At 36.7% G+C, this 16,747-nt stretch overlaps 1 protein-coding gene across 1 annotated transcript in view; it reads left to right on the forward strand.

The window, feature by feature from the left end:
* carmil3 (capping protein regulator and myosin 1 linker 3) overlaps positions 1-16,747 on the forward strand; it is an 80,519-nt gene that overhangs the window by 7,457 nt on the left and 56,315 nt on the right. The window contains exons 3-5 of the mRNA XM_051136702.1: positions 13,122-13,172; positions 13,275-13,334; positions 13,447-13,568. Of these exons, the coding sequence (XP_050992659.1) occupies positions 13,122-13,172; positions 13,275-13,334; positions 13,447-13,568 (233 nt within the window). The remainder of the gene's footprint in view (positions 1-13,121; positions 13,173-13,274; positions 13,335-13,446; positions 13,569-16,747) is intronic.

A 16,747-nucleotide genomic window follows, 5' to 3' on the forward strand; every position in this document is an offset into this window, starting at 1 on the left:
ATGAAAGACAGTCTCTAAAAATGTGGTTGGAAACCAACCCTGTTTCCTACTGTCACAAATAAGCCACCAATCTTGTCAGCTTGCAGGATGGGATTTTTCATATCATTAGCAAAGCATTTCTACCCAGAGTTGCTGATTTTCAGAAGGTAACTCTCTGAGATGGCAAACAGGAGCATGGCTTGTGCAACATTAGCAACATGGTATTAGATGTGTGATAACTTAGTCATGCCGAAGGCTAAAGATATCACTTAACGTTATGTGTTGGACGACACAGAGAGCGATCAATAAAACGCATACTATTCTGATACATTGCTTTCGTCAACTTCTTCTTCTTCGGATCCAGTTTCTGTTTCAAAATACATGGCTAATTTGAACCAATAATACCATTTGCCTTTGTGAAGTGTTTATTGCTTCTATAAACCAATTTGGAGTAGACATCACAGTTACGTCACTTGCAGCTGTGCGCACATTGTGGTGGAAGAAAAACGCTGGTAACAAGTGGAGGGGAACTGGTAAAATCAATGGAATAAAAAGGAAAAAATTATTTTTGTGCCTTTGGAAGTCAGAATCGGAATGCAAATCGTTTTTATAGAATACTGTCTTCAAAAACGCCATTTGAAGCTAAATGCAGATGTTCAATGGACAGACTATGCTATGATTACTCTACTTTTAAAGCATAGATTTGATTTAAACAATAGGTGTACATAATATTCACATACGCAGTTCATAGGGGACATTGTATTAGCCCTACTTTTTTAGCATGAAATACTATTTACTATTACTATTACTATTACATATTACATTTACTATTACATAACATAACATTTACCTGTTTTATCTCACAATTCTGAATGTTTTTCTTGCAAATGCAAGCTCTTAGTTCAGACTTTAGAATTCGATTTAACTCAGCAAATAAGTTTGTCTATTCTGAGGAAAAAAATCAGAAGTGTGGAATATAAACTTCTAATTCTGAGCCGAGAGAGAATGACGAGTGGATTTTTCTTAACAGAATTGTGAACAAAGTCAGAATTTTGACTACTCAAAAAAATTGTCATTTTCTGCCACCAGGTAGGCTCCGCCCACAAAAACGTCATCAACACGAAAATCTGTCTATTAAAGGATTAGTTCACTTCCAGAATAAAAATGTACAGAACATTTACTCACCCCCTTGTCATCCAAGATGTTCATGTCTTTCTTTCTTCAGCTGTAAAGAAATTATGTTTTTTGAGGAAAGCATTTCAGGAATTTTCTCCATATAGTGGACTTCTATGGTGCCCGCGAGTTTGAACTTCCAAAATGCAGTTTAAACGCAGCTTCAAAGGGCCCTAAATGATCCCAGCCAGAGAAGAAGGGTCTATTTTCTAAAAAAATGTATAGAAAAATGTATATACTTCAAATGCTTATCTTGTCTAGCTCTGTGATGTGCATGCAAACTCTGTGCACTCCGGTTCTCCTCCAACTTCAAAATTGTCCTACATTGCTGCAGAAGTACTGACCCAGTGTTTACGAAGTGAATGTGCAAAGAAGGTCAAACACCCTTTACAAAAGGTAAAACAGCGATGTAGGAACAATTTTGAAGTCGGAGGAGAAAATGAGATACCCTAAACTGTATTGAACCGGAGTGGTACGCATGCACATCACAGAGCTAGACAAGATGAACATTTGAAGTTAAAAAGTATAAAAATTGCAAAATAGTAAAATAGAAAATAGTCCCTTCTTCCCTGGCTGGGATCATTTAGAGCCTATTGAATCTGCATTTAAAATGCATTTTGGATGTTTAAACTCGCGGGCACCAAAGAAGACCAGTGCATGGATGTTTTCTTCAAAAAAAATAATTTCTTTACAACTGAAGAAAGAAAGACATGAGCATCTTGGGTGACAAGGGGGTAAATTATCTTTAAATTTTGTTCTAGAAGTGAACTAATCCTTTAACCAATTGAGAATAAAGCACATAGTCTGAGCTAGTGTGATTGAGTGAAGGCGGGGAATAATTTGCACGTTCATGGTTCCGCATATACTCAGCGAGGTAAGGGTGTACAGTCATATTCAAGCCATTTTAAGGCATGAAGAAATTATCATCAAGTGAAATAAGTGAAAATGTTCAAGTATGTCATTTTCATTATCAAAGATGAGTTTTAAGTGATAAAATTAGTGACAGCAGGGAAACTTTATCATCAAAAAAATCATTTTTTACAGTGTATTTAAAGACCCCATAAAACCAAAATGAAAGTTTAATGTCTTTTAGTATGAGCATATTCGCCTTAAGGTTATCTATAATCTAGTGTGCTCCAAAACAATGACAAAATTCGCATTTACAAGATTAAGCATTTAAAACTTACAGTCTCTCACTTCCGCCAATATGGATAAACGATTTTGATGACATCACCCTACACTTTAGCTTCTCATCAAACTTTCTGTCCAGTGAAATGCTGTTTCACACGAAGCGTTGTAGCGCGCACAGTCTGCTCCGTTCCAGAAACACGACAGCACAGAGCGGATCATGTAAGAGTTGGCGCAGACCATAAAACATATCAGACAATAAGGATAAGACTGTGGCTATCATCCACTGTCAAATGGGCTTTACCAAGCTCAACAGCTTTGGTCCAAGCTGTGAAATAAACAAAACGCTATTGGCTATTTAAACAAGGGGCTGCTTGATATGCCCCGCCCCTTTCTTCAAGTTTCAGTTGAAAATATGTCAACACATGGAATAACGCTGCGTGTTTCAAAGCAACTCTGGCCCTTTAAAAAGAAAGTTCAGTCAGTACTTAGCCACATATCGTTTTGAAACCTTTTTGACTTCCCTTTTCCATGGAACACAGAGGGAAAAGTTTAGCAGAATGTTCCTGCTGCTCTTTTCCATTCATTAAAAGTGAATGTAGACAACAATACAAGTAAATGATGACTGAATTTCCATTTTTGGGTGAACTATCCCTTTAACCTCACCCCTCCTGCCAGTTTGCCTTTGTTTCTCTTTTTCTTTCTGACTCTGTCCATTTATATTAGCATCTTCTTCACCCTTCCCCCTCTCTGGTGTGCCTTAGACAGCTCTTTTTTCTTTTTCTGTCATTGTTCTGTTCTTCACATTATATGCTTTACCCAGGCTCGCTTCTCTGTTCTGTCAGATTGATGTCAAGAGTGTATTTTCAGTACTTTAATGTGCTTATGATTGTGGATGGTTAGAAATTGTGCCCAAAGACCAAAGCAAATTTAAATGTAGGTCCGACATGAGAGCTTGCGGGTACACAAAAACATACTTAGACACACACACACATCCTGTGTAGAGATATTTACTTGTGGTCTGTCACTCGCTGCTCCTTTACCCCGAGGGCTTTGTGTGTGTGTGTGTGATGGTATGCCAACTGTACCAGCTTACAAACACACCCTCATCTGCACATCCATACACACACACACACATCTCTGGCCCCGATACAGCTGTGTAGAGCACTCAGCAAGACATCAGCTCAAGCCTTGGGGCACGGCACAAAAAAATATCGCTCAAACACACTTTTTCTCGTACACGTTCACTTAGAGATCACACAGTGTTATGTGCACACACATGCTGTATATATTTTGCGGACCCACAGCAGAGAACGATAGTGTGATGTTGGAAGAAGGAATGGGATAAAAGCTGGGCTTGGTGAACAAGAGCACACCAAGGAGAGGCTCACGAGAGGGGGCAATGGAGAGAGAAAACTTGCGAGGGGGGCGGGCGGCAGAGATAGCTTGTTTTGAAGCCCCAAATGTCGCCTTTTCTTCCCCTTCAATTATTTATCTCGGTCTGTCGCTTCAGTTTTTCCTCTCCTGTGGAATAATAGGCCAATTAAAGGCTGTGATCGCCACAGTGAGTGACGCGAAGACTTCCTCCGATCGAGGCTGGCCGCACCACCACCCTGTCTGCTGGACCGTACTCATGCAAAACAGTTCCTAGCTGAAATGACTGGCTTAGTGGCATGCTTAAGTTCAGATGCAGTGATTTTATTTGGGTATTTCTCACAACATTTTTAATTCTTATATAATATAATTTCATTTATTAGGGCCTGAGCACTGGTGGTGTGAAGACCTTATTGAAATTGATCAGATTCTTCTTCTTCTCCAAAATAAATCACATTTTTGAGGGCCTAAACATGCTTGAAAACTCACTAAACTTTGCACAAGCCAAATATGATATGGGTTTTAGAAGTGGATGTGGCAAAATGGCTTGATAGTGCCACCTATAAAATTTCAATGAAGTGCCTTTCGAGCTATGTGTCACATACATGTACGAAATTCGGTAGACACATGTAACACACCAATACCTACAAAAAAATCCCTGGGTACGAAGTCTGAAACTCAGTAGGAAGTCTGTTATTTTTAAATTTCTTAGCAAGTTTTTGTAATTTTCAGGTGTTGTATTTAAACGACTCCACCTTGAGATTTAAACAGATTAACACCAAATTTGGTCAGTGTAATCTAAAGCCCTTTGCAGCATTAAATTGCGAAGATCTTGAGTTTTCGTTTAGGGGCGTGTCTGTGGCAGCCTGACAAACTTAGATTTTTCGCCATGGAAAAAGGAAGTTGTTATAATGCAGGCATACAATGTCCGATCTGCACCAAAATTCAAATGTTTGATAAGATTCCTGAACACATGCTCATGACCATATTCAGTTGTAGTCATAGCACCACCTGCTTGCAACAGGAAACGGCATGTTTTATGCTCTAATGAACTCCTCATAGAGATTTAATGACATCAATATTATATTTGGTCAGTCTACTCTAAAGGCCTATATTGTGAAGATCTTGAGGTTTCGTTAAAGGGCATGTCCGTGGTGGCCTGACGAAGTTTGATGTTTTGCCATGGGAGTAGAAGGTGTTGTAGCTCAGCATGTTCGATCTGCCCTGAACTTCACACATTCAATAAGAGTCCTGCCTGAACACATCTAAAGGCCAGTATTCTGTTCTAATCATAGCGCCACCAGCTGGCAACAGGAAATTACTTGTTTTACACTAATTTAAACATTATGGACATTTTGATGGACAGTCGTAAAAAATTCTGTCATAATCTATTATTACCTGTCATTATAATTTTCATATTTTAATTAGAATAAAACATTTAATTGCTTTTATTTTTGTTCACATTTTTATTTTTAATCATGAACCTACAGGACGACAGCGCAGTGTCGGGCTGGGTAAAAAAAAAAAAAAAAAGATTTCTCGATTCTAATAGATTCTCATTTTAATGAACCAAAATCGATTCTTAAATCACAATCAATCTTTTTATAATTATTATATGTTCCCTTTTATGTCCCCATTTTAATTACACTTTATGGAATAAGTACTTGACTAAATGCATTTGTCACTCTGCAGAAACAGTTGCAAAATGTTTTTAAAATGGCACATTTTTTTTTAAACATGGTATTACAAACTGTTGTAAAATATACTTTTTGACTTCAAACAATAATAGAATACTTTACATAAAATCTTACAAATAAAATTCATGTGAATATGATTTGTAAACTTGTAAAAGGGAAGGTTCACCCAAAAATGACAATTCTGTCATTAATTACTTGCCCTCATGTCGTTCCAAACCCGTAAGATTTTTGTTCATCTTTGATGAACTAAGATATTTTTGATGAAATCCGAGAGTCTTCTGACCCTGCATAGATTACGGCAATGCAACTACAATGTTCAAGGACCAAACAGGTAGTAAGAACATCGTTAAAATAGTCCATGTGACATCAGTGCTTCAACCGTAATTGTATGAAGCAACGAAAATACTTTTCTGTATTCAGTCTTTGCTGCATGTTCACAAGGGTACCACTATGCATGCAAGAGGTGCTGCTGACACAGCAGTCAGTGTTCTGACATAGAAACATCATTACAGAAGTGCACATACTGTACAGTGGAAGTCTATCTGGCAGCTGTTGTTTTGTTGTCCCACAGACCTCTATTATAACTGCATAACTGTCAATATATTGTTTACAGCTGATGTTGGCATAGTACCTTAGTTTGTATTTACCCAGAATAACCCTTTAGTGTGCTGATCAGTTCACATTAGATCTTTAAACATTAAAAACTAACAAGGATTATGGGTGTAATGCTCAGGGTAATGAGCTTTCTCTAGTCTAAGAAGTATCTTAGAGTTGCACAACTGCTCTATTATGATAGTAGTGGCAGGGTAAAGACGAGTAATGTGATATGAGGTGCTTAAGGAGAAGCTTGCGGTGCACAGATAACCTGTGAAGATGTTGAGAGGCAGTGACTAAGGGGGATTGCGCTGAAGTCTGGATGGATGTGCTGGAAGAGACAAACCGATCAACATTCGAAGAGGAAGAGAGATGGTGTGAGATACATAGAGTAGATGTGGTGAGACAAGTATCTGTTTTGGATTGTGTTTATCTATAAAGTAGATGTGGTGAGATAAGTATCTATTTTGGATTGTGTTTATCTGCAGAGTATGACCTAAAGCTGAGAGCATTTTTTGAAATACTTAAAATGCTCTTTTAAACAGATAAACATACTTGAAAAACACAATTGAGTGGATTCTATTCAAAAGTGTGCATGATTATACCATACACTGAAAGATAGCACTTGAAGTGAGCACTCTGAAGAGAGGGCAAAGGGCAGTACTGTTTTATATATTGAAACATTTGACTTGAATTCTGAATGTTGCCTTGAAATTCAGGCATATAGATTCTTGTACTGTAGCAAGCAAAACTTCTACGTCAATTTTGTCTTTAATCCATATTTAGTTTTGTACTGCTGTAAATAAATGAATAAATAATAGCAAAATAAATACATACATAAATCCCACTACAGAAATCCGTTCCCCAACCCCATGGTAAAAGATGTTTTTGTAGTGGCTTAAAAGTAGTTGATTCTGTGGATGTGGATGAATCTTAAACAGAATCAGTTTGATAAATATTAGAGTCTTCTTGTATAGGAAACATGGGAGGAACAAAATCAGATGGGATGCAAACTAGCTGTTAGAATTCGTTCCTTCACCCCATGGAAAGAAATGTTGATGTAGTAGTTTAAAAGTTGTAGAATCTATTTTGTATGAGGATTAATCTTGACCAGAATCAGTTTATATAATAGAACTTCCTTTTATAAGAAAATTCATTTAGGGTTTAACACAAGAAGACTATTGGTAATAAAATTAAACTATTTAAAGGTTAAAGGATTAGTTGAAAGTTAAGGAAAAGTTAAAAGAAAATTCCTGATAATTTACTCACCCCCATGTCATACAAGATGTTCATGACCTTTTTCTTCAGTTGGCAATAAATTAAGGTTTTTAAGGAAAACATTCCAGGATTTTTCACCATATATTGGACTTAAATGGAGATCCAAATTGCAGTTTCAGTGCTTCAAAGGGCTCTACATGATCCCAGCCGAGAAATAAAGGTCTTATCTTATGAAACAATCGGTCATTTTGTAAAAAAAATATACAAATTTAAAATACTTCTTAACCACAAATGCTCGTCTTGCACTATCTCTACGATGTGCATCTATGACTTCATGCATTGCGTAATCACATTGGATAAGTCAAGTGTGGTTAGTTCTTTATCTGTGTACTGTGTACCAACATTTTTTTTCTCTTTTTTGTTAAGGCCATTTGACTTTCTATGTGTGACATTTCCAAAATGACTACACAACTACACGTGAAGTCGTGATCGCATAGCTAGTGCAAGAAGAGCATTTGTGGTTAAAAAGTGTGTGTGTATATATATATATAGAAGGTCCAAACTGCAGTTTCAGTACAGGTTAAAAAATGTCTACACAACCCCAGCTGAGTAATAAGGGTCTTATCTAGCAAAATGATTGGTCATTTTGTTAAAAAAAAATAATAAATTGATCCCCCACTGAATATATGGGGAAAATATGAATATTTATTTAAATGAACCAATTTATGTTAAGTCTTATTATCTTACACAAGTTAGCTTCTCAAGTAAATGTATCTTGGGAAAAAAATTTGATTTTTTTTTAAAAATCCTTAATATAGGACAAATTTACTCTCTGTTTTTAACCTTTTTAGATCTGCTATTCTTAAAACAAATTACACTTGTATAAAGTCTTGAAAATGAAACAAAAATTAATTAATTATTTACTCACTCTGTTGTTGTTCCAATACTGTATACCCTTTTTCTTTTTCAGATGACAAAAAAATCTTGTCATCCATATGATGGCAGTGAATAGTGAGCAGCATTGAGTTTTTAAAAAAGGTATACCACAGGGTTTAGTGAAAAACCAACTGAAATACAATGCATTATTTAACAAAAATCCTGACCTTGGCTGTTGGTCTTCTGTGCACGACTATGCGTTCATGAAACTCTATTAGCACAGCAGTTTACTCTGACTGTTAAAATATACAGCATGTGTCACGCGGGACTTTTTTGTTTTGTTTTGTTTTGGGTTTTTTTGAGCTTGTTGGTCACTATTCACTCCATTATAAGGACGAGCACAAACAGGACATTTTTATTACCTCTCCTTTTGTTCTTCCACAAAAGAAAGTATGGTAAATGGCTTTATAACAACAGCAGAGTGAATAAATGATAACTGAATAAGTGGACTAACCCTTCAACTAAAAATACTCAGTAAGAACAGGATCGCAATGCAGATGACTACATAAGTAACATACCTCGTCCAGTCTTAAGCTTTTAGCCCCTCCTCTCCGTCTTTGTCTTTCTATCTCTCTTTTATTTCCTCTCTTGTTCTCTCACTCTGGGCTTTAGTTACAGAGCCGCTTTGATTCCAAGACTTTTAATCACCAGTGAATCTGGAGCACACGGCATTTCAGCCCTGATCCGTCCTGCCTCCTATCCTCCTTTCTCACTCTTTATTCCTCTCATCTCTTCGCGTCTTAAGTTCAGTACAGTTAAGACGCGGACCTGCCGCGGGAGTAGATCCCTGCTCTTCCTTTCACCTACAAAGGCTGACAGCCGAAATGGGTCCGTCTTAAGCAATGATACCTGCGTGCAAGCAAGTCGGCACGATGTGTCTGAGAAGAGGTGTACAGGGGCATGTTTAGAGCAATCTGCTGCTCTTTTCGAGTCTCCTGGGCACAGCGCTGACGTGTCCCCAACACCCTTTGAATTATGGGTCGTGTTTGAAGTGTCAAGCCAGATTCCTGACATCGTATGATTAATATAAACCCTCTCCCTTCTGCACACACAAACCTCGCCTCCCTCACACACACACACACACATCCTCATATCTCTCATTCTTTGAAGTCAGCACTGAGAGGTGCTGGATGATTTTTAGGGCAAGTGTTGAACCAGTCTGATCTCCTCAGGCTCGAATGGTCTGTGAAAGTCGCCCCGTCTACCTTCCACATCCTTCCAGCGATCACAGGATGAAAGTGTTTTTTCGCACCTTAACGAGTGGATGCGGTGGGTGGCCGCCGTAGTCAAACCGCCTGACCTTTGACCCCCTACTACGAGGACGTTGTTGCAGACAAACCAGACCTGGCTTGGCCCCATCTTCTGCAGTTTTCCTCACAAAAACGCTTGCTCAACAGGGCTCGGATCCAATAATGAATACTAATGTTGATATCATTATATGCTGGATGCCTTATTCTGTCCGCGCTCGACAGCAGGGTGAGTAATGCGCGTCGTAGCTTAACTGCTGCATTCATTACCATGCGATCAGCCTCGGTCCCCACCCATGCAATGTGTTAGGTAGTCTTTGATGTATGCTGATCCATTCCTTAATTGGGGGTCCCCCCTCTTCCATCCATCCATGCAAACTCGGTCAAGTCCAAACACCCCAGCGGGCTTTAATAATTAATGTGGCTGTTTACGTGCCCATCTTTTGTGTCTGCTTCCTTTGATAGTAAAGCCTTTGATGAGTAGACAACGCTTTTGGGTTCCCAAACTGACTTTCTGTCTCTGCAGAAGTAGCGTATTTATATAACTAAGTTTTCCTGACCTGTTATTGAGTTTTGAGGTGGGGTATACTCTCTAAAATGTCATCTTGCGATGATGGCTGTGTCACTGTTAACTCTGACAAAGCTTTAAGAACTTTCTTTACACAAAATCCAAGCCTATACAAATACCCGCCATCAAAGCCTATGCGAAGTCTTTATTAAGGAGAAATCTGGGATCTCCGTCTTTCTGTTTCTTGCTCTTGGTGGGGTGCCATTAGTAATACATTGGAGGGAGGCCTTGAAGAATCGAAAGCGACAGGGCAGAAAAGGAATAGATGAGTGAAGGAGGATGAAGCAAACAGGGGGCCTAGGTTGTGGGGGCAGCATTGAATCAGAGGAAAAGGGAATTTTTTGAAGAGAGAATTTGAGAATATATATATATAGTAGATCAGACAAAGAACATCTTGAGACAAGTATGTTACTGGTTATTTAGATCAGTAGTTCTCAGCTTTTTTGACTCAGTGGTCTACAGTACTGTCTGCTAAAGTAATTTTAAATCATCCTGCGGCCTCTAGTGGGCCTCAGCCCCTTTGGTTGAAATCTGCTGGTTTAGATCGTTAAAAAGGGAGAGATTGATGTGAGGGGTGTGACAAAGGCCTAAATGAAGTAAGCTAATGACGAATTTCAATTATGAATGAAATTACAAGGTTTCTCCAGACCTGATCATGCTATTTCACACGCACATACACACTCGCTCTCAGAATATAGTACAATCCTTCTTTTTATGTTCCTGTAATCCTCAGACATCACACAAATCCTTATTCCTTCCTCTCTGCGCCTACTCATCTGTCTGTAACGCTGTTCGCCTCACTTCAGCACACATGTGAAATCCATAAACAACAGCACCCGTCGAAGCACCCAGTGTACACGGTTTCTCCATAATTTTGTTATGGCATTGAATCATTATTAAATTGCTTTGTAAATTTTCTTAAAGGGACAGTACACCCTAAAATGAAAATTCTGTCATTAATTACTTACTCTTACGCTGTTCCAAATCCGTAAGACCTTCATCCATCTTCGGAACACGAATTAAGATTTGATGAAATCCGAGAGCTTTCTAACCCTGCATAGACAGCAATGCAACTGCCACGTTCGAGGCCCAGAAAGATAGTGAGCAATAGAAGTTGACTGATATGGGTTTTTCTCCAACCGATGTCGATATTTAGAGATCAGGCAGCCGATATATGATATACATGATAAAATCTAACAGTTAAAGGATTACTCTCCTTCCAGAAAAACTCATTTGAAGCTGCACTGAATCTGCATTTTTAACCTTCAAACCATTGAGCACCATTGAACTCCACTATATGGAGAAAAGTCCTTCAATGATTTCCTCAAAAACTCTCTTAATATTTTAGATATAGACAGAAGAATAAATAAGCATATTTCGTTACCTTTTGAAAATTAGAAGGGTTCAATCTGAGCAGATGATTTTACCATCACCGTCATTGTCAGAGCGCACTTCCACAGTACATCCAGCATCTGGCTCACATTCGCCATCTCAACCATATTCGCAAAACTGTCGTTTTCATTGACTTCAAAACCATTATTTTAATCGCTGGCAGCTTTTTCACCATATCCACTGTCACAGTAAGATTTATATTTTATTGCATACATGCTTAGCAGTAAACCCATTCAAACCAAATTTTTCCTGATGATATTCTTTTGTTTTATGGCTGCGATAATTACGAGTGAAACATCATGTCATTATTGCCTATCAAACAGTGCCGCCTTAGAGGACTAAAGGTGAATTGCATGTATTTAGTCATCAGATATTTACATATTTTTGCGCACAAAAAAATATACTTACACTATTACCTTGGGTCTCTAGCGACCCTGTACACTTTTGACAAAGAATCAATCAGAAAACAGACATTCTTTTTATATATATATATATATATATATATATATATATATATATATTCTTTTATTTTTTAGTTTACAATGAATAGATTGAGGAATACTAAGAAAGCTGATGCTAAACTTAAAAAAATGAAGGAGGGAGGGGCTAGTAAATGACTTCCCGGGTCGCTAAAGATTCACTTTTTGTTTATGAAGATGACTTTAAAAAATTGCCAAAAATCCTAATGGAAAACAAAGGCTTTTAAGATGAAAATGACATGAAATGACTATTATCTCAAGTAGATGGCAGCAGAAGATCACTCATTACCTCAGTTACCATTTGAACTTGCTAGTTTTCACGTCTTACTTTTGGATTGATTATAAAATGACTATTATAACAATTTTTTGTGCTTTTAATGTACTTAAGTATAACGTATATCAAATACAATTAAATAATAATGCATTAAATATTTTGAAATCTTATGAAATTTAAATTTAAAAACTATTTTTAACTACATTGCCTTAAAAAAGGACACATCAAAAAGAGTGTTTAAGTTATTTAACTGTAGAAGCTGCTATATATTCAGCCAACACAGATTTGTTGCTGCTATAGTTTTGTTGCTCTGAATTTACTCTGCATTAAAGGAGAAGTTCACTTCCAGAACCAAAATTTACAGATAATTTACTCACCCACCTTGTCATCCAAGATGTTTGTGTCTTTCTTTCTCCAGTCATAAAGACATTATGTTTCTTGAGAAAAACATTTCAGGTTTTTTTTCCGTTTAGTGGACTTTTATGGTGCTCGTGAGTTTAAACATCCAAAATGCAATTTAAATGTAGCTTCGAAGGGCTCTAAACGATCCCAGCCGTGGAAGAAGGGTCTTATCTAGCGAAACGATTGGTTATTTATTTTTTTTATTGTATAATTGATATACTTTTAAGCCTCAAATGCTCGTCTTGTCTATGTCTACGATGTGCATGCGAACTCTGTGTAATCCGGGTCAGTACAGTTAAGGTACTGCCATCTCATTTTCTCCTGCAGCCTCCAACAAAATCGTCTTTATATAATAAAATGGCTTTATATAATAAAAAGGCTTTACATGATGAAATTACATTTGTGCTGTAATAAAGAATAAAGAGTTCAGAAGACAAAATTCTAAGTCTAAATTAAAAGTTAAAAGTTAAATTAAAGTCTAAATTAAAGTTCCTCAGTAACTGCTTCATGACTTATATAATATCCGCTGTCCTTTTAGATTCAGTTGAAAAGGCTGTTCTCCAGAGAATCCTAAACCATAATTTCTTCAAACATCGTCTTGCATTTTCACTTAATCTTGCACTTTATTTATGAGCTTTCATCCTCTCTTTTGTCTCTTAGGTTCTGGCAACATGGCGGCTGTACCTCATGGCCCCCAAGATACCAACCAAGGTACGGTAGGCAATTACGCACCACCTGTCTGCTCCATCTCAAAGCACTGCGGTAATCTAGTTTAGCATGACTTATGTAGCAAGATGCTCATTTTCACCTCAGGTGGAACAAACGTTCAACTTCCTGGAGATTCGAGCAATGAACACCCACCCGGATAATCAAGTAGGAAAAGCGTTTACAGGGCTCCAGTGTTTTAGCTTTTGTGGCCAATTTTTTTCTTTCAATTGCTCTCGCCGTCGTTTTGCTTCACTAAAGCGTGTTCTTTCCTTCACAGGTTGTCATAGAAACAGACAAGTCCACATATTCCCTGAGGCTGCAGTCTAATGACCACCTGGATCAGCTGATTAGCCACATCAACTTTGCTCTCTCTCGGATCTTCAACAACTCCATCTACACGTAAGTGTCCCAAGAATCCCATAGGTTTACTGTGGTCCCGCATGGCCAGACTTTGACTGAACAGTCCACGTTGCAGCTTATTCTGGTGAAGAACCACCCACTCAGACAGGATTAAACTGTCTGACTGACACAAAAAGCAGCCAATCACAGTCTGCTTGGTGTATGTGTCACATTTAAGGGCATAAAGTTGAAGTTAAGTTATATAACAGCTTATAAAACAGTATAAAACAGATTATATCACAAGTAAGGGTTGGCGATATAGTATATATGATTAATGGTGAAAATTTGTCAACTGGTAGATATTTTGGACTGTCGTCTCTAATGCAGTTACTTGCTCACGAGACGTTGCTGTGCGATGTGGTCACCAAAAATATAATTTGCATGCATTTTTGAAGGATTGTGGTTTAAAAACAAGTGATTTTAAAGGAGAAGTCCACTTCCAGAACAAAAATTGACAGATAATATACTCACCCCTTGTCATTCAAGATGTTCATGTCTGTCTTTCTTCAGCCGTAAAGAAATTATGTTTTTTGAGGGAAACATTTCAGGATTTTTCTTCATGGACTAGTATGGTGCCCCCGATTTTGAACTTCAAATGATCCCAAATGTGGTTGTAAACGATCCCAACCGAGGACCAAGGGTCTTATCAGTTATTTTCATAAAAATAATACAATATATATTCTTTTTAATGTCAAACGCTTGTCTTGTCTTGCTCTCCCTGAACTCTGTGAATTCTGGCTCAAGACAGTTAGGGTATGTCGAAAAACTCTGATCGTATTTTCTCCCCCAACTTCAAAATCATCTTATATTGCTGTTTTACCTTTTGTGTTAAGGGTGTTTGATCTTCTTTGCATGTTCACTTTACAAAGACTGGGCCGGTGGTTCTGCAGTTATGTAGGATGATTTTGAAATGATTTTTGAAGTTGAGGGAGAAAATACGATTGGAGTTTTTCGACATACCCTAACTTTCTTGAACCAGAATACACAGAGTTCAGGGAGAGCAAGACAAGACGAGTGTTTGACATTAAAAAGTGTTTAAATTGTATTTTTCTAATGAAAATAACCGATCGTTTCGCTATATACAGTTTACAACTGCACTTGGGATCGTTTGAAGCCGCATTTAAACTTGCATTTTGAAAGTTCAAAATCGGGGCACCATAGCAGTCCATTATATGGAGAAAAATGCAGAAATGTTACCCTCAAAAAAACATAATTTCTTTATGGCTGAAGAAAGAAAGACATGAACATCTTGGATGACAAAGGGGTGAGTACATTATATATGAATCTTTGTTTTGGAAGTGGACTTCTCCTTTAAGTCACTGAAATGCAATCAGCAGCAAAGAGAACTCATTTCGTTATATTCTGAGACACGCGTACATGAAGATGGTGCTCACGGGTGTATTTTAAGATATTTTTGCTGCTTTATAGGCCTTGAGCGGTTAAATACACACACTTGTATGTGTGATCTTTGCAAGTATCCTCATGAACACATTAATTTAGGTCTTAAGTGAAAGCAAACAGCTGAGAAAAAAAAAAACATGTAACAGTATATTAGATCTGAGCAGCTCTTAAAGTGACAGCAGTCTAATATTCCTGCTGTCTGTCATTCTAATAATCAAGCAACAAAAGTGAAAATTTCTCACTGCTCATGACTAAATTATGTTTGTAACTTAATGAGAAGTAAATATGTATTTAATTTACGCTGAAAAATATGCAGTGATTTTATACATTTGATTACTTTATACAATAGTGTGTGTAGCATTCCTTATTTATTTGTACTACTGTAGTTTTTGGTCATATTGCTTGTAATTAGTTTATTATTCTTATTTAATCACTGACTTTTTTTAAATTTAGGCTAGTGTTAGTTTTTTGTGATATTGACACTGGTGACAAGAATTATGAAATATCTATGGAATCAAACGTTTTAATATCATAAAGAACTTATTTAACACAAAAACATATATGTAAATACACAGTAACATATATCACTACTGTGAAATAAAATTACTCTTACCATGATATATAATTTTGGTCATATCGCCCACCACTAACGACAGTATTAGACTGCTGTTGAAAGAATTACTGAAGTAATTATGTGGCAGTTTTTAATAAGTAGATAAGTATATTATATTATATTATATTATATTATATTATATTATATTATATTATATTATATTATATTATATTATATTATATTATATTATATTTAGGGCTGTCAGTCAATTAAATTTTTAATCTAATTAATTACATGATGTTTTGATTAATTAATCTAATTAATTGCAAAATAAATTTGACTGTGTAAATACCCACAAAAGATTATTTAAAGCTATTTTTGTGTCAGTTAAGAATGTATCAAGTAGACATTATATTACATTAGTAATTGTAGCTTTAGAAAGAAATATTTTATTTAATACAATGTAATTTATTACACAAACATTTATCATTTATTAAACTTGTATCAGCTTCTAATTTACTGAACTGTTGTATAAAATCACATTTAAGATCATGATAAATCAGGACAAAATCAGCACTGATGTCACATTGCTGCCCGAGGGATATTGTGTGACATATATAAATATTTTTTGCACCAATATCTTAAATTATAGGACATAACTGCATTTATGAAGTTGTTGCCCTGCATCATATTTGTCAACAGTCAACAGGTCTGGGGGCAGGGCTAGTGCGTTAACTGCGTTAAAATATTTTAATCGTGTTATTTTTTATAACTAATTAATTAAGTTAACACTTTAAACTGACAGCCCTAGTTATATTATATTATATTATATTATAATATTTTATTTTTTCCATTAAAGCAAATCTTTGTTCACAGGTGGACTAAAAAAAAGAAACCTATGTGCCTTTATTTTCGTAAACTGTATAAAAACAGCCATTCTGATTAAAGCTCGCCAGATTGAGATGTGTAATATGCTTTGGGCGGTCAGCAAATATGACATCTGAGGCATAGCCCTGTTGCAGTCTATATTTGCTCACGCCATCTGAACAGAGATGCAAATCTGATTTTTGTCGCCTTTGCACCGTATCTCATAGTGCTAATGTAGTTTTTTGGAGAATCCATAATGCTGCCTATAGAAGTCGGTATCTGCTAGAGCAGCAGGGGTGTGAGGTACTGCTGAGCAGTTAATTGAGAGATTTTCTCATATTCAGACAGGAGGAGATTA

The sequence above is a fragment of the Labeo rohita genome, chromosome 2 (genome assembly GCF_022985175.1).
Source record: "Labeo rohita strain BAU-BD-2019 chromosome 2, IGBB_LRoh.1.0, whole genome shotgun sequence".
Lineage (NCBI taxonomy): Eukaryota > Metazoa > Chordata > Actinopteri > Cypriniformes > Cyprinidae > Labeo > Labeo rohita.